This window comes from Rissa tridactyla, chromosome 2 (assembly GCF_028500815.1).
Source record: "Rissa tridactyla isolate bRisTri1 chromosome 2, bRisTri1.patW.cur.20221130, whole genome shotgun sequence".
Taxonomy (NCBI): Eukaryota; Metazoa; Chordata; class Aves; order Charadriiformes; family Laridae; genus Rissa; species Rissa tridactyla.
The window spans coordinates 92,068,761-92,087,217 of NC_071467.1; the positions used below are offsets into that span (position 1 = coordinate 92,068,761).

General features: G+C 47.0%; 1 protein-coding gene across 2 annotated transcripts in view; it reads right to left on the reverse strand.

Moving 5' to 3' along the window:
- SLC22A23 (solute carrier family 22 member 23) overlaps nucleotides 1–14,674 on the reverse strand; it is a 116,654-nt gene extending 101,980 nt beyond the window's left edge. The window contains exon 1 of one of the 2 annotated variants that reach the window (XM_054190461.1): nucleotides 13,414–14,674. In XM_054190461.1, coding sequence (XP_054046436.1) covers nucleotides 13,414–13,956 — 543 coding nt within the window. In that variant the 5' untranslated portion in view covers nucleotides 13,957–14,674. The remainder of the gene's footprint in view (nucleotides 1–13,413) is intronic. The other variant, XM_054190463.1, reaches the window with a different exon arrangement.
- Between the last annotated feature and the right edge of the window lie 3,783 nt (nucleotides 14,675–18,457).

Sequence of the window (18,457 nt, forward strand, 5' to 3'; positions counted from 1 at the left end):
AGAAAATTTGCCACCTATGCGCATGTGCGATATATTGCAAACGGGTTTTTTTGTGTTGTCACAGCATTTTTTTGTAAAAGCTTAAGGAGTCCCACCTTCAGGATCCTAATGTTTAATTGATATCAGTGAGTCACCACCCGTGCTGTGAGTCACTATGCTTCACTTCAAGATGGAGGACTATTTGAAACACGAGATGCTCCGGAAGACATCTGTCAAAAGTACTCCAAAAGTAACCATCCTGTAACTTCTTTATGAGGGGTGAAAATCCGGACAGGACTCATGCAGTGAATCAGGATTTGCACTGAAGTTGAAGTTACAACAGTCACAAACATAAAGTCTGCTGCATGTTTATTACTACAAACGCAAGCTGCCTAAATTAAGGGTTCCTACCTCAAAAGCGCTTGTCCTCCAGAGGCCATAATGCTGTCTGTAGCATGTAAGCACACTGAACACCCGCTGCAAAAAGGCCATAATAAGATGCCTACCAAGGATTTGGTTTGTTCTACCTTCACCCTGACTGCATGGAAAAGTGCAAGGCAGGCCCTTCTTTCCTTAAAAGAGCAAAGAGACAGGATGATAGATGCTTTGGTCCAACATTTGCCCAGAGCCTGGCACAAAGAGCTCACCAGAGAGGACCTGGACACACCCCCCCTCCCCCCAACACCGTGGGGTTGGCAGTCTCTTTCCAATGACCGCTGCTGAAAGAAAGCAGACCCTTCCCCAAAGAGTCTGCAGGCAGGTCGTGGCCCTGCTCCAACTGCTCTCTGCATTGGTTTCAGCACAGGGAGACCAGAGGGTCACCGCCTTGGAGGACCCTAAACCAGGCATGAAGTTGCACCCTGGGTCCTTCCCTGGCCAGGCAGCACCCGGCCGCTGTGCTGGGCTTTGCAGACTCTGTCCTCAGGCGCATTGCAAACATGCCCCAGGCACCGCACACAGCTGCTCGGCCCCCAGAGAACATGTCCTGCTTTGAGAGCCCCAGCCTCTAAATATCACTTATGCCACAGCTTATCGCAGCAGCCCCACATCCCTCCTGGGGAAAAGCCACAGGGTCCCCTGCACACCAGATGGCGATTTTAAGATCAGTAAATGAAAATAAAAATCTGCCATTTGTTACTGAGGTCTGTGTACATTTGGTCTCTTCTTTCTTTGTTCCTCTCCTTCCTGCTTCATCTTTTTATAACCAGACCTTGTCAATTTTCCCTGCACAGCACTAGAATCCATCTTCTATATAAATACCACATTGAGGGAGAGTTTAAATTTATTATGCCTTCAGATTCTCTTAGAGTGTCTTTTTTTTTTAAAAAAAAAAAAAAAAAAAGAGTGAACCACAAAGCCATTTTTAAACAGGATAAAGTAATTAAAAAAATAAAGTTATGCTTTTCATACAATATATGTAACAGAAAGCAAAACAGTCTCCACGTACTTACTGCTGGAGCAAGAGCTCCAAGTCATCAAAAGACTACAAGAAAACCCACCAAACAATAGAAAAGCAAAAAAGTCAGTACTTCTACCCTAATATACCTACCACTAATGCCTTTTCCCAGTCCTAAACTATCTGAGCACTATTCATAGTTACTGACACAGGAGACCACTGTACCAAGATTTCCCTCCAGGCTACTACAGGACAATGCTTCTGTCCTCCCCTTCTCTACCCCCCAGCCAAAGATGACCCTCTGGCTGCATTTTTAATGTTAAAGAAAGTGTACGAGTTCCAGAAAAATGGCATGATGCTCAACTTTACAGAAAATAACCTTGCAGTTAAACCACAGCAAAGAGGCCACAGGAGAAGCCTCCCAGAGGGACATGCCAGGCCAAATACAACACTTAAAGTTGGGGTGGTTTCACCACCACATGACCGAGCTGCTCAGGTGTCCCCATATCTCCTTCTCAGCCATGGCAACAACAGAGCATTTAAACTATTTAACCTTCAGGGTTCAGGGTAGGGATGCCTTTCCTTTGAGATCACAGCTGGGCAAAGCACTCCCTGATCTGTATTTTAAGTGTCAATAAAGTGTTAGTGAGAACACCTGGCATTTTTTGACCACCAATACAGCCAGTTGGGTGGAAGTATCTAGAAGGTCACATTTCAAAATGGGGGTATTAAGAAGAGTAAAAAAATAAACCAAATAAGCCTGGAAGGCTTGAGAAGAAGGTATAAAAAGGAACAATCCCCTCTTTCTTTGGCCAGCCACATTCAGAACCAAACATCTCCAAACTACATCTCTCCTTACGTTCTTACCAGACACAACTGGACTTACCTGGAAAACAGAAGAGTCATTAAAAAAACCCACCACAACAAAAACCCACACACAAGAAAAACAACAAAACAGCTATTGAGAGGTTTTGTTGTGTGTTTTCTTTGAACAGCAACTCAAAGAAGCCTCCCCCACCTACGCTGGAACGCCTCAGCCCACCACACAGTCAACACCTGACTCCTGAGCTACTTCCTCTCAGTATGATGCTGGACCTCCAAGTGCTGAGTACCTCTGACTTTCTTTAACTGTATCATAAGTGGATGCTTTTGCTGAAAATCTTTGACCAGTGCCTGAGTGCCTAGGACCTCTTAAAGATAAATCCTTCTAATAAACAATTTTTTACTGAGCAAGTATACACTGGTATTTTGAGAGGTTTATAACCATCTCAGTTTGCAAGAACTTCTACTCAGGTAGCAAAAGAGGTACTAGTGGTACCAGAGTATCACCTTTTGCTCAACATCTGCCTCCTTCCTGTTCCCGACAAATCTGGGGTCCCTAATACCGTACACTGGAGCTTGCCAACTCAACTGATGCGAGGGTTTGGTTTGTTCATCTTCTTGTCTGATTCATTTTTCTTACAGTGGGAACAACATTTTCTGCACCTTTCATTCTTGGAAGCCAGTAAACTATTTCTGACTGCAGTAGACAGCTGGTCAGAAAAGCTGCAGCCCAGGAAAATCACTCATGAATGGTGAACACAAGGTCATACACACAGAAATTGTCAGCTTGCTTTAACTACAGACATGACTGCCTGGGCCATGTACCATTTGAAAAATAAAGAAACTACTTTTGACTACTACCACAAAGCCAAAGGTTTGGGTACATGGGGAGGGAGGGGAGTGGGGAGAGAGAGAGGAGAGGGCACGTGAGCCAGAGGACACATGCTTAGCTGTCTTCCAAGAAAGATATAATTAGATCGTGCAGCATTGTATGAAAGCAGTTTTATGTACCTACGAAAACAGTTTCCAGCTCTGCAAAACAGTACAGGACTCTACAACCATGGACTTCACAAATTTCCTTAATGGTTTCTAAAGTTTAACATAGTTGAAGTTGCTGAAATACATCCTTCAAAAACCACAGTTTGGGATATGCATGACTTAACCGTGAAATTTCCACACTAATTTTTGAAGTGCATCTTTTTTAGGTCTGGTATTTCAGCCTTAAAAATGAAGCACACAGGCTCAGTGCCCTGCTGCCACACATCACCATGTGAACACCGCTACGTGAAACGGCACTTCCTCCTGGTTCGCAAACTTTCAACCCCATTGTGAAGGTGGGACACTTACGGCACAAGTTGTGTCAAGCTCCTTGCAATCAGAGAGGCAGGAATACACTGCCCCCTCTGTTAATTACCTCGGGTAACCAGGCTGTCCCCACTACGCCCTATGGGGACACTGTCCCGCTCTCGCCCAGTATGTGCGTGGCCCCGGTTTCCCCCCAGCAGCAGAAAGGCGATGCTGACAGCAGGTGCATTACTGTAGCATCTCCTGCCTGCACCCACCGAAGCAACGCCAGGCTGCCAGCCAAGCTCCATCATGCACATCTGCCTGCCCAGCATCATATCTAAAGCCTTTCAGTCATGGCTCACCTGTAAGAGCCATCTCCCCAGTGCGGCGAGACAACTCAAGCAACACTGCAGTCACAAAAAAGCCCAAAACTTCAAATACGCAAAAGGACAGAAAATGACTTCATTTCAGAGCCAGTGAACTAACCTGGAAAAGACTTTAAACTGAATGCTCTGCACTAAATTATTCCTTAGTCTATGCCATAAGCAAAAAAGACCCTCTAAGCTATCCACCGAGCACATCAGCAGGGTCCCAAGATACTGAGATGCCACCTGAAACACCACAAAACTGGAAAAGTTTCATCCACCCTTCTACTTCACACTTTAATCAGGAGCAATTAGCTCTTCTGTTCCCAAACTTGCACTCATCACAGATCTGTTTCTTTTCCCCACTGGGAGAGGGAAGAAGGAAGTTTGCTAAGTAAATAATCATCACTAATACGCTAACAATTAAAATATGATTTGTTAATCATAAGGCAGTCTTCTGAATACTCAACATGATTAAATCAATTTCAGTAGCATCCATATACCACCCACTTCTCCATCACTACTGCTTTTATTTTCAGTAGCAGGAGTTCCCTTTATTCTGAGACGTTTTGATCTTCTCCGGCCTTCGCCCTCCCCAGATTAGTCAACTAACTTGTTTCTCAGCTGATGCAATCTGCTCCGCTTTTTCCAACTCCATAATGTCATCTAACATCAAAGACTTGGGAGATACAAAATCTTGCTTGCTGCTTTCATGAACACCATGTTCATAACTTTCCAAAGAGCAGGATCAGGATATTTCTATCTCTCTTTTACATCTCTGTGCTGTAATTAAGTAACTTTTCTGCACATATTCTGACATCTTTACGAGCCAGTGTCACAAAATTGACTAACTTTTTAACCCATCCTTTGTTTTAAGACCCTGTTTGCCTCCCTCTGGCTGTATGAAAAGACCAGGAGCAGCAACGCTTATCGCTAGGACTGAGACACACACAGAAAAGTGGTTTTTGAGTGCCGTCCCTCAGTTTTCAGCTGACAACCACCTTTATTCTGATCAAGGTACGTGCTGCTTGGACTGGCTTTGTGACCAAACTAAATAAAAAGTTAAACTAGTTTTCAAATTGGTATTTGGAACAGGTCTAGGGCACTGTAAATAGAAGCCATAGGTAAAAAAATACACCCAACATTTTGGTTAAATATTAACATTTGCTATCATCTGATTATCAAAAATGAATTAACGCTTTGAGGACTGGGATTTTTCAGGTTGCCAAAGCCACATGTGTGTAAAATGTACTGTGTGTACGCAGTCTTGAGAGGGCTGACATGGCAAAACCTAATTTCCTCTTTTATTGGGTCTTTTTAAGGATTGGGGGAAAAAACCTGAAAATGTCAAGCATGGCATAAAAACTCTGATGCAGAGAAGGGGGAAGGAGACAAGAGGAGGGAGCCATTTCTCATGAGAAATACTTGCTCAAAGTCACCATAGATGAAAAGATCAGACACCTTAATTTTGACATGCAATTATTGCTGCCGTGACCCTGCCCTCTCATCATTTGAGGACTACAGCTATTATAATTCAGGCAAGAAGAAAGGACAGGGAGAAGGGAAAAAAGAGGGTCTGGTATTAATTCAAACTTAAATAAATATTAAGGAGAAGGAAGAAAGGAGAAAAATATTCCACTTGTTCTACAAATCAAAATAAGAAACTGGTCTGTCGAGCTTCTATTGTTCATGCAGACAATGCTTTACATAGCCCTGGGAGACAGAGCAGGGGAAAAGGTCTTACAGTTTAATTTACATTTCCTATCCTCAATAATATTTGTAAAGTAGACATTGTGACATTGTCTACACACTCATGGACTTTGGTCTGGAGGCCAGGAGGAGACCAGGCAGCTCCAGAGTGCTGCAAAGTAACAGGAGATGGTACTTGAGCCAAAATGAATTCCTCCACAGCTGTCTGGAGCCGAAAACCTTTTACAGGGAACCAGACCACTATGCTCTGAAAACAGCACACAAGGGTAACTATAAATCACACTCTGCTGGACAAGGCAAACATGTTGCTTCCCTGCATCATACAAGTAGCATTCCTGATTCTCCTGACTTTGCTACTTATAGAATTAAATAGGCATCCCAGAAACAAGTATCAGTGTATATGCACTTACTTAGTCTTCTGTTCTTGTGCTTGAGTAGGACAACCGGCATTTGAGGCTCTCCCAGATAAAAAGAAAAAATAAAAGTCCTAACAAACCCCTGTACTACACATTGAATTGTCCTCCTGGGGAGGAGATGAGAGGGGAAAAAAAAAAATAAAAAAAAGAAAAAATGTCTTCTCCGCAGGAGAGGGCCCCACCCATCCCATTGCCCATCACCCCCTGAGCACGTTTGCCCTTGCATCATCAGCTCGCAGGGCAGGCAGGAGTTTTTGCCCCAAACACACCAGTTGCACCAGAGGGCCTCATCACAGCCAGCTGCTGGATCCATTTCCCACCACGTGGGAACAGGCACGGACCTACTGCGCGTTCCCAGCAGGTGTGACGTGGGCTGGATCAGTGGGAGCTGCTCAACATGCACATTAATCATTGCTGACTGACGGGTTTTATGGGCCGGTGGCACGGCAGGCTGCACAGCGCCCACACTGGGCATGGGGATTATCAGGCGCTGACACTGGTTTTGCCTGGATACCTCCTCAGCACAGCCCAATGACACCTTCTGGAAGGGGCTTGAAGCTCCTTTCTCCCTCCTTCAGGTCCTTCCTGCCCCCTTGCCTTTAAAAGGTCACCTGCTGTCAAAAGTCAACTGGAAAAAAATATAAAAATAAATTATATTATGAGAGTTGAGCACATATTTCAGAATTGAGGTGACCAGAGCCCAAGAGAAGCCACTCTGAGGGAACTCAGTGCAAGAACTGAACACTCAGCACTGCTGAAAAGCTGCAGCATCTTCCTATGACAGGGTTCTCAGGTCTTCCACACATCACCTACAGCAAACCCTGTCTTTTCTTCTACAGCAATACCTCAGCCTAATTAATTCCACAGTTACTCATGGGTAACCCAGCACCAGCCAGGCTGGGCTGCAGAAGAATGGGAGGAGGAACGGGTATGAAAGGGAGTGAGTGAGAACAACTGTCCCAGGCAGGGATGCCAGGTAGCGCGGAGGGGAAACCAGGCAGAAACAAATAGGCTGACAGGGAAAACAAAGGACAAGGTACACAAAAGCATTGGATCCCTTTTCAGCATTTTCTAAATTTAGCAGCTCACTAGAATTCATTTGGAAAGCTTTAATTTAAGACTTTGCACGATTCGTATGGCCAAAAGATTTTAAGTTAGGGAAAACCATGAGTCTCAAGCTATTCCAGGTGTTATTTCATTAAAAAATGAACACCTTCAAGTTCAGCTTGCCTGTAATCCTCATCTCAGCATTACCCACCATCAGAACTGGCTCCAAATTAGATGCTTTCCTAGATGCCAGTTCCTCCTCTTTTGTCAAATGCTTCAAGAAAAACATGAGGTCATCTTTTATAATCGCACTCTTGGAGCCAGAGTAAGAAGAGGTAAAACTGTTAGGGCACTTTAGAAATTTCATTTTAGACTGCCTGAACAGCTGGTAAATATACACCGAAGCCTGCAACTTCTGCCACAGTATGGGCAGGGTCAGTATATTTAAACAAAATGACTGAGATACAGGATGTATTAGGGAGTGGAAACAAAAACAAACAAAACCCCAATCATTTCAAACATCACGTCCATCCAGGAAAAAGAAAGAAAAAAAAAAAAGGCAGTTGTTTGACATAAACACAGAAAAAGAGGAATACCAAAGGCTCAATAGCAGGTCTTGGAAAGCTGAGAACGACTTCAAGATATTTCAATACGGAATTATCTTCCTGGAGGATCATTGTTAGTTCTACCAATACTAAGAACTACATCAGATTCCTGTATCTGAGATGCTTCATGTTAAGGACGATTGAAAGCATTAACTCCATGTACATTCCCTCTAATGAAAAAAAAAATACATACCAGATAGAAAACATAAGACTACCCGAGTTCTGACGTCAGTATTGGTCTTAACCCAGTCTCTGTTTTCTAGACCAATTGCTTCAAAATTTTTTGTCCCATACATCAAACACACACACCCCCCAAATAAATAAAAACAGTATCTAGACTCACTAAACAAGTATTTGTAGTCTGGTGTTATCATACTTTGTTATCTATCTCAAGCATCAGGTAATTTGCTCCTTGCAGACAGGTAGAGGACAGTTCTTCACCTCTGGGAAACTGCGGGTACTGCTCCCGAAAGAGCCGTCCCCTTCCCTCACTCCGCTCGACCAGAAACTCACCCTGTTGTTTTAGGGTGCTGTTGGCCAGTGCCCCCATGACCGGGAGGCTCCATCACCACGTTCAGCCTGCTGGAGCAGGCCCCAGAGCAGCTCCAACAGGACAGGCCACCAGCTCTCCTTGCTCCCTCTTTAACAAGCAGGTTTCTGAGGCCTGCGAGCCCTCAGGCTGGCAACCGCTAACTCTTTATCAGCTAACTCACAGAGGGAAGGGGTGAGGTGGGGGGGAACCAAAACAACAAACCAGTTTGGGATCTCTCCCGTAGCTGAGGAGGCCATAAAAAAAAAAAAAAATAGCAGTAGAAGTTTACTGTGGTCTTGTCTGACCCAGAGGGACTTGTTGACCTCTTCAGCACCCGTTAGGAGCAGAGAGAGTCATTTCAAAGCCTCGCCTGAAAGCAACTTAAAACAGTCTTTCTGCCCATTGCAAGTACCTGCCTTGCAGGTCCCTATGCCCCCTTCAATCTGTAGAATGGCAGTAAGGGCATGGGTGATATATTAGCTTCGATCTTGCCACTTCTGACCCATCTACCGTGCTGGGTGTAGTAACTCGAGGCTTTCATTAATTTGGGACTACACAGAAGCCAGTCAGCCACGAACCAACACTGACAAGACAGATCCTGGCAGTTGCAGGAAAAAAAGAGAAGCATCAGCATTTCCAAAGGCTCTTTGCAGAGACCAGCCAACTGGAGGATACGCAGAAACGAACAAGAGGCTTCCTCCCATTTGTGCCTGGAAAGGGTGGCACAGCTCTTATTTTGGAAAAGACCTCGTCAGGGCAATCCCCTTCAAATTAATTAACAACTATGCTCTGAAAGTCCACTTTAAATGCACACCTATCCCATAACCCAATAAATACCACCCTACAAGCAGTGCCAAATTTGTCATCACTGTTATCCCACAGAGATTTGTTTGTTTGTTTAGTATTTTCGGCTACTTACAGGTACCTGCAATAATCCCATGAGACAATACCACAGTCTAGGGCACATGACACCACACAGAGACATTTTACTTCATTAACCTAGCAGAAAACCGAGGGAAAAAAGGAAATAACAATAAAATAAAATGTATATAAAGAGAAAGCTTTGTACCAGGTCAGCAAACTGAAGATGTGTCCAGAAAAGTAAAAGCAAGGGAAAGAAAGGCTGGTAGGGCACAGACATTCCCCTTTGCAGGGGCAAAGAGCATCACACCCCAGCCTGAACTGATCCAGGTTCACACCAAGTCAGCGCCACTTAGCGCTTGCTGTATGGCAGCACTCCCCCTGGACCATTTGGCTCTCCCAAATTAAGTATCACTTTTTTTGGAGGGGACAATTTGCTAGAAGCTCAGCCAAATTGGCACAAGAACCATCAAACCAATGGCAAATAGGTAAAATGATGGAACGTTACTTGGGAAAGAAGATGACTCAACCCAAATCAAGTGGGAAGTTGAGAGCCAAGAGAACAGCACTGCAGCAAAACAAGGCATCTGGAGCAGAAAAGCAGCCACAACAGGAATTCCCTTGTGACTAGACATGAAATATTATTACATAATTGCTGTGGGTGATTAAAACGCAGCCTTCAACTAACCACTTCCCTCTAGGCCACCCCCAAGAGGTGGAACGATCTGGAATGCTGCGGGTGCGCACAGAGGGATGCTGCGCCATCGACCGCTGCAATTTAATCAAGCCCCAGTCCTTGCCCATGGTCAGCTTTTGGTGTCCATTATCCAAATTAGCATTCGGAACAACAAACAACTCCACCACGTAATGCAATTGCATGCAATACGAGGTTATCCTAGTAACGGGGAGGGAAAAACAACAACCGTCAGTCCTGTAACTAAAAGCTTACGTGAAAACTTTGCCCCAAGATTACAGCTGGCTTTGCAGATGGTCAGAAGATCCAGGTGCTAAAGAAGTTAACGAGAGAGCTAGAAAAGTCCCTGCTGAGTACACACCTCAACTTCCTGCTAGGCTTTGCGGCTGCCTGTGTTTAGTTATCATTATGTTACTTTTTGTGTTAATGCTAATATTTTATCTGAAGTTTCACTTTAGAGATAGGTAAAATGAGATCTCGGGTCTCCCCATGGCAAAAAAGGAGAGTATTTCTCAGCATTCTTCCTGGGGACAGTGGTGAGATACACAGACCATTTAAAAGACAGATTTATTTTTTTTAACTAGTCTTCTGCCTAAAGGCTAGTTCAGGGTACATCTCTCACAAACACCACATGTGCACTCTGCTTATAGCAGCGTCATAATAGGTGATGTTGTGATAAAGGATAGAATAAAACCCTCAAAGAAGCATTTAACAGTGGAAAAGGCTTACAAGTGAATTGTCCTAAAGGAAGATATTTACGTACAAACCAAGCTAAAGTCCAAGATTTATGCACCGAGTCAGGACATTAGCTCAGATGGGTGATTTAATATGGCCACTGGAATCCCTGTGGTTAAATTATGCATCTGACCTCTTCGCTATATGTATTTTAACAGTGTTAAATAATAAGCAGCGCGTCCTTTATTACCGTTTCCAGTTCTAATGACTGGCAGCACTATGAAAAGCCCTGTTCCGAGCGACTCATTCGAGGAGGTCAGGGTAATGGCAATGCCACTCTTCAAGGAAGGTGCAAGGCCACCTCTGGCTCCAGCAAAGACGCAGAAGAGAAGCGGGGCTATACATAGCACAGAGCAGGGCTGGAAACAGCAAGATCTCCACTCCATCAGTCCCAAGCATGACACAACCTGGGAGAAAACGGGCACCAGGGAAAGGAGAGCTGAGAAAGCAGGGACGGAGACAGCATCTGATGAAGGGTACCATCGGGACAGAGGCTATGGAGACAGTGAAACTTAATGTAGTTTAAGGACAGCTATCTGCTCCCGAGGAACGGGGGACAGCGACGTCTCACAGGCACATGCATTGCCAAAATGCAGAGCAGGAAATATGCTTCACACTAAATAACCCCAATTGTTTCATCATTTCTGAAGACAAAGCAGTGATGGAGCATCCAGCAGCTATTAGCTTGGACTGCTGAAGATGAGAACAAGAGGATTTACCGGCTAAACAAAAGTGCATTTTTTATTAATAAACTTTTGGCTCCCTTTATGATATTTCAATATAACTATAACCCCTGGCTACTACACAGATTAGTGTATATTAGACTAAGATTTAATAAAACTCTATTTAGAAAGATGAGAACATTGCATAATACATTACAGAAACAAATGTATTTTTGAGGGGAGTTAAGGGAGATCTGAACGTCCAGTCTTCTGAATTTATCCAGGGCAGCTCTCTCTCACAAAAGGCAGTGGGATGCATGTAAGAGGAGTCAGCAGTTACGAGAATTGCTCCCACAGTATCAGAGCTCCTGGGGGTTTATAAGAAAGGAAGTCCAAATTAACTACATTGATGCTCTGCCTGGGTTTTTTCTCTCTTTCTTTGTTAGGATAAAAAAAGACAGCACACCCACCCATAAAAACCCCAAAGCAAAACCAAAGCACAAACTAAGGAGGAATCCCAACCCCGAGAAAACAACCTAATTATAATTACATGGGATTACAAATCAAAGCGAAAAAGCTGCCAAGTTTTTAGAAGCGAGCATACAACAAAAATAAAAAACTGCACGCTGGAAAAACCCATAGTCCCAAAAGATGATTATTATTCTTTCTAATAGAAAACAAGACAGCAGGGACCACAGCTGTTTATTTATCCCTCAAAATTGATCTGCCCTTTACTGCGAGTTCTTCCAAAGAACACTTTTTTATTATTTTTAGAGAAGCATGCAAGATAGCAAATTAACTCTCCCTCAACCTTTTGTGGGCAACTTGATGATGACCTTCAAAAGATTCAAACATTTTAAAAAAATTTTTTTTCCAGTTTTCACTAAAATAGTATTTCAAGATAACTTTTTTTCGTGCTTAAGCATCAGTGTTAAACCCTAAGACATAAGAATAACCCAGTCTCTGGTTAGAAACAGAGAAAATCTGCCTCTCCCAAATGTCAAATTTCATTATGCACTTCTACATCACAAACCATTCAAGTCCACCGTGTGCCTGTGTTTTTCTTGTGGAAAGAGTGTAGCTGGGTTGCTATTTTATTTTTTTATCCAGTTCAAGGTTTTAGGGATTTGCCTTACCTGCTTTTTCCCTGTTGCACATGCATTAAAGGGACACAAAGAGAAACTGAAATGATTTTCAATGATTAAATACAAACACGTGCTAGATGACCAAAGCATAACCATGCTGGTCATCTGATTATTGCTGTGTTTCTTTCTCCCAACTAGATAAGCACAGTTAATACAAAACACTGCTCCCAGGCAGGAAGTAGTTTTTGCTGATCTTAGAGGGATATCTTGAGATTAAGGGAACTACTTTCCTAGTGTAACAGTTTCATTTTACATTTCCAAGAGCTCCAGTTGCCTGCTTATACCAATGAGGCCCATCCACAGTCAGCAGGGCTTTTGTGGGGCCGGTACCATAAACAAGCAAAAGCTTTCAGGTGGAAAGACAAGGTCAGGTGGAAAGACAAGGTGGTTTTTTGCATGCGCCTCTCAGCAAATATGAAGCAAGAGCAGAACGTGGCGCAGCCCTCCTTGCTAGAAATTTTCCACCTTAGCTATTACATTAGGAAACACAAACACAAAACAGAGCAGCACACGCTTTCTGCCTCCGGAGTACAACAACTTGCGCGAGACATTTCTTTTTTTATTGTTCTACTGAAATGGTTATAGAGGGAACACGTACAAAAAAAAGAATTCAACAGAACTTTGTCTCATTTTCCTCCCAATGGTGACCACGTCATCAGCTTCCCCAAAAATCAACCTGTTTTTTGGATTGTACGGCTGCTTTACTATACTTGCACAAAGACAAGCGATATCACAACTACAGCCTTCTCCACAGCCCTTTCCCCTCACTACCTGGTGACACTCGCCCACAGTGTCTTTCCCACAGACACCTGCATCCCAAGGCTGCCGGACAGCTGCGGGGATCCCGAAGAGATGCCTAGAATCCCGTTTCAGGACATAACTTCACAGCTCAGTGCCACAACCAGGGCCCAGGTACAAACCCACAGGATGGACACCCGGCATGACACCCAGGGAGGGAAAGGATTACGGGAATGCAGGATTTTACCCCTGGGGGTGGACAACCCACGGCGCGCCTGACTGACCCGGCCAGATCCGCATTGTGTCCAGCTGCTCCCCTCGGCTTGGGAAGAGCGGGTGCCGAGTGGGGCCGGGTTAGGGCAGAGAGGGTCCATGAGGGCTGGAAGGGGGAAGACAGGGGCTGAGGGGGCCTTTCTCACCTTGCTCACGACGTTTTGGACGAGGCCGGCTCTGATGCGGTAGTGCCACTCGTGGCAGTCGCACTCGCTGGCGTTGACCCCCGCGGGGGTGGGCAGCCCGGGCGGGGGGAAGATGCTGCCATTGCCGCTGCGGTTGGCGTGGCCCGGCGCCAGCGACCCGCTCCAGTTGCCTTGCCCGTCCGCCTCCCGGCACCAGAAGTCGGGCTGGTCCAGGAGGAAGGAGTCCGAGAACTTGCTGAAGCCGATGAAGAGGGCCGGCACCCAGGTGAGCAGCACCAGGGTCCGCTGGTACCCGCCGCCCAGCCCCCCGAGGAAGGGCAGCACCGAGCCGTCGTAGTCGAGGAGCAGCGGGCTGCAGGCGGCGGCGGGCGCCGGCACCGGCACCGCCTGGATCTCGGCCCCGGCGGCGTTTGCGGGGGGCGGCCCCGGGGGGGCGGCGGCGTTGGCGACCCCAACCCCCCCTGCGACCCCCGGCACCGAGCCGTTCTCCTCCGGCAGCGGACGGCCCCCGCCGCCCGCCTCGCGGCGCCGGTCTATCGCCATCCAGCCGCCCGGGGGGGTTCACATAGGATGGGGGTGGGGGGCGGGGAGGGAGAGAGGGAGCTGGGGCAGCCCCGGCTCCCTCTCGAGTCCTTCCTTCCTTCTCTCTCTTCCACGCACACACACCTTGCAACGTAATATATTGCACACACGCTCCCAGCCGGAGCCGGCAGGAGACGGATGGGGAGGGAAGGAATAGGAGGAAGGGGGAAGGGAAAGAAAGGGGGAGGCACCGAGCGAGCCCCTCGCCCCGCTGCCTTCCTCACCCGCACCCTGCGGCCACGAACCGCTGCAGCTGCCGGCGGTGCCCCCCCTCCCCTCGCCTGTGCGTCAAGCTGCACTCATCCCAGCGCTCCCTTCCCCCCTCCGAGAGGCACCGCCGAAAATAAAAGGAAAGATCCAGCCGAGTCCGAGCACGCAATGGGCCAAAGGAGAGAGAGAGGCGGGAGAAGACAGAGAAAAAAGAAGAAAAAAAAAAATTAAAAAAAAAAAAAATTACCACCCTGCGAACCAAATCCTGCAACAACAAACCAAGCAAAACCGGTGCAGCAAGACTCTACGAACACGCCTCCTCTCCCGGTTTTGGTGAGAAGGAGGAGGAGGAGGAGGAGGAGGGAGGAGAGGGAAGGCAAAGGAAGGAGAGGAAAATAACAGATCCCGACGCGGCTTCCCCGCTTCCCGCACGGCTAAGGGTTCCCCCCCGGCCGCGGCAGCAACGGCGGCGGCAGCCCCCAGCACCCCCCCGCCGGCCCCTGGCAGCCCCCCGTCCCGCACATCTGGCTCCGCAGCAAGGGGCCCCGCCGGCCTCTCCGCGGCCCGGGCCGCGGGGACCGCCGCCGCCGTGCGCCTCCCGCGGCAGCCCGCTCGCCCAGACGAGCCGTGCCGTGGCCGCCAGCCGCACCTCCACAGGCGGGCAACCCGCCCGGCTTCTCGCCCCTCCGCCTCCCGGCAGCCCCCACCTGCCGGCCCGGCCCCGCCGCCGCGCTCAGCTCCGCCCCCGCGGTGCCGGGCGGCCGCACCTGCTCCCGCCGCGCCGCCGGCCCGGCTCAGTGCGGCGCGGCGCGGCTCGGCTCGGCTCGGCTCGGCCCGGCCCGGCCCCCCCGCACGCCGCAGGGACCCGCCGCCGCCGCCGGGGGCGGGACGGCGCCTCGGGGCGGGGTGGGCGTGGGGCGGCCCCAAGCGGGATCCGCGCCGCTCCGCCGGCGGGGCAGGTAGCGCGGCGAGCAGGGAGGGTGAGGGCCGGGGGAGAGGAAGAGGAGGAGGTGGTGCTCTGGCTCCGCAGCGCGGTGTTATTTCCATATCAATTATTTACAGGGTATGCCTTTAATAATGCAGTGCGGCTGCAGCTGGCTGGGCGGGGGGAGCAGCAGCGCAACGGGGAGCTGAGGCACCCGGGGTGGCTGAAGCCGAGGGGGGGGGTGTGTGGGGGTGGTGGTGGCTGGAGCGGGGACAGACCTGGAAGGAAGAGCCCAAAGTCAAAGGGGACATTTCTGAGACCCGTAGCGGTGCGAGGAGACGCGCCTGCGGTGCTTCCATCAGCCTGTCAAATTAGTACACCCTTAAAAAAAATACATTATACTGACACCTGACATTAATTGCAAAATTAATTGTAAAATAGACAGTTCAAATTTCTGAAGGTTATTTTTATGTTAAGCTAAATTTACATGTAAGTGCCTCAGACTATGTTCACCATGGAGCATCGCCCGTGCATTACTGAACCGTGTGGTTATTTTTTCCTTTGGAAGAAAGGAAAGAGAGACAACAGATCAATATATGCTTTGCACACATGAACATGGCTAGTGAGCAGAAAATACTTGTGTGCATTAGAAGAGGACTGGCAGCATTACCGAACGTAAATGGAAGAGTAAGTTGTCGGTGGATTTTCATTTACTTTATCCGGTCTCTGCCAGCGTGTTATTGTACACCATTAACTCCTTAGATCTTCCTCCCTTTAGCTTCTTTTCCTGCATAGGACACCAAAAAGTTTTCCCACCTACTGGTGCCTTTGGATCCCTTTTGTAGGGCTTCCCTGGGCCCTGCTCCAAGGGATCCCCACTACCCACCATGGCCCTGCAGCCTCCCCAAGTGACACCTCATCCTCCTGTCTGATCCAGATATTCCTTGCTGAAACGTGAATCTAGTGCTCCCTGCCCAGGGAAGTCTCCTCTTTCTCTTCCTGTGGTTCAGTGCCCTTTTTACATCTGATGGCTGTTGTCATCTCCCCGTGGCATGTTTTCTTTATGACAACCAGCTGCAATTTGTCCACCTCTCCTGCTGCCTCCTCGGTCACCGATTGCCCCCCCCAGCTGTCCTCTGGTGTCCCCTCAGCTGCTGCCTGCCGCATGTGCTGAGCGGTGCCCCAGCCTATGTGTGTGCGGGGGGTTAACCCTGCCTGCGAAAATAACTTCTCTTCTTGCTTCTTGGTCACGTTCTCTGCTTTCCAAGCAATTTCTTCGGATTATTTTGAATTATATTTCATCCTCCAATGTACTTGCAGTCGCTCTCCGATTAATGTAATCTCTGAAGGCTGCTAATGAAACATCCAGGACAGATCCCTTTGGAATTGCATCTGTAATTCCCCTGTTTGCCAATAAAACACTGACAACTGCTGTTGCCACAGTTTTGTACCCACTGCCCAACTTTTTCACATAAACTGAATTCCCTCATTTACAAACGAGCGCGCAGAGCCCTAACCCAAGGCACAGATGATTGCGGCCCTTGCTCTTTTCATCCATAACAAGGTCTGTTCCTCTGCCACCAAAGGAAATTTGGCCAGCTTGTCCCAATTTCATGTTGAAAAGCTCATGCTAAGAGTTGCTTATCTCATTGTTTCCTCCTATCTGTTTACAAATAATGTGTCTATTTGTACTGGGTGCTTTCTGTGGAAAAAAAAATGCCTGGCTGGTTTATTTATTTATAAATGCCCTTTTTAAAAATAGGCACCAGTTTTGTCTTTTTCTTGGCCATCCTCACGGAGCTCTCGGAGACAAACACTAATGTTTCCAATGCTGTTTGAGCTACTTCCTTCAGTACGCTGGTGTGAAGTCCAGCCAGCCTGTTGGTTTGAACACCTCTAAGTCATCTAAGTACTCTTGTAACTGGTTCTGTGCCACTCTAGGCTGAAACCTCACTCCCTTGTCATTAATGTGTCTTACGTCAACCCCCTGATCACAAATAAACCCTTTTAGCCGAGGCTGGTACAAAAAAAAAAAAAATGGCCTGAGGCACTCTGAGCCTTCTCCGCATCAGTCAATAGCTTTCTCTCTCTGATGAGTAATCCACTTGTTTTTGACTTCCTCTTACCACTGATGTACTCACTGAACGATTTCTTGTTACTTGCGGTGCTCTTGCTAGTTAGGTTTTATTTGTTGTATTGGCTTTTTTTGTGTTTGTCCCCATCTGCTCTTGCTTAGGCCGGTACTTCTGCATTTACCCCGTGGAAAACCGATCTACTTTCTCTGTGCTTCCTTTTCGTGTCATAAGCTCATGATTTATCCTGATTGGTTGCTTCCTACCCTTCCTAGATTTCTTCTGCGATGGTATTGTTTGGGACAGGTCTTCTAGAAACTCTGAGCTACCAACCACTTGCTCTCTTTTCCCACAAAGGGGAAAAGGCCTCAGCACAGCTTGCGGTTGGCAGGGAGAAATGGAAAGGGGAAGAGGATTTTGGGAACGGAGCTCTCAAGTTGAAGTTTTGAGGAAAGAGACATTTGACGGAAGAAAGCAAAGAATTGAAAACTGGGAAGAGTTGGGAGGGAAAAGAAGAGCCTTTCAAGATGGAAGCAGGTGTATTGTGAAAGAGGAGATCTGTAGAAACAGAATGAAGTCATACAGTAAAACGAAAAGCCCACAATGAGAGGTGACAACCCCTACTCAAGCTGACCAAACATTTTCATCCTAAGCGCCTCTTCTGGGCTGCTCCTGCATCCTGAGATTTTGTTTGGAACTGAAAAAATTCAAAGGTGGCATATTCCTGAGAGTTATGTATTTTTACACAGTAGAAGTTCTCCCGCCCTTGAAACAGTGATCCTCAAGAGACTGTTTCTGAGTACAAGAAGGCTAAGGACAAAAAAAGGAAAGAAAATGCATTTCTAGGAGTAAAAAAATAAATTTTTGATGAAATAAGTACTACTGAAGCAAAACATCTTTCAAATAACAGAAATGCCTTTACATATTCTTGTGAAAAATGGTTTTGGTTTGAATGAGGAAATGAGAAAGATTTGAAAGGAATATTCCAGCTGCGTGGTGGAGCCTACACATGAGTAAATGCTGAAGTTAAGATTACAGAGGCAAACCTCTCTCTCCTGTGCAAGGCTTCACGAGATGCTGTGTTTTGTGACCAAGCATGGTTTCTCCAACAGTGCCTCTTTGATGTCGGAGGGAAGACATAAGACATTTGAGGTGCCTCTTTGCTAGGGTACAAAAAAATACCATTAAAAGACAAGTTGCATTCAAGAACAGTATGAATCTATGTCTTTTGGCTTATTTTTTCCACATTCACCGA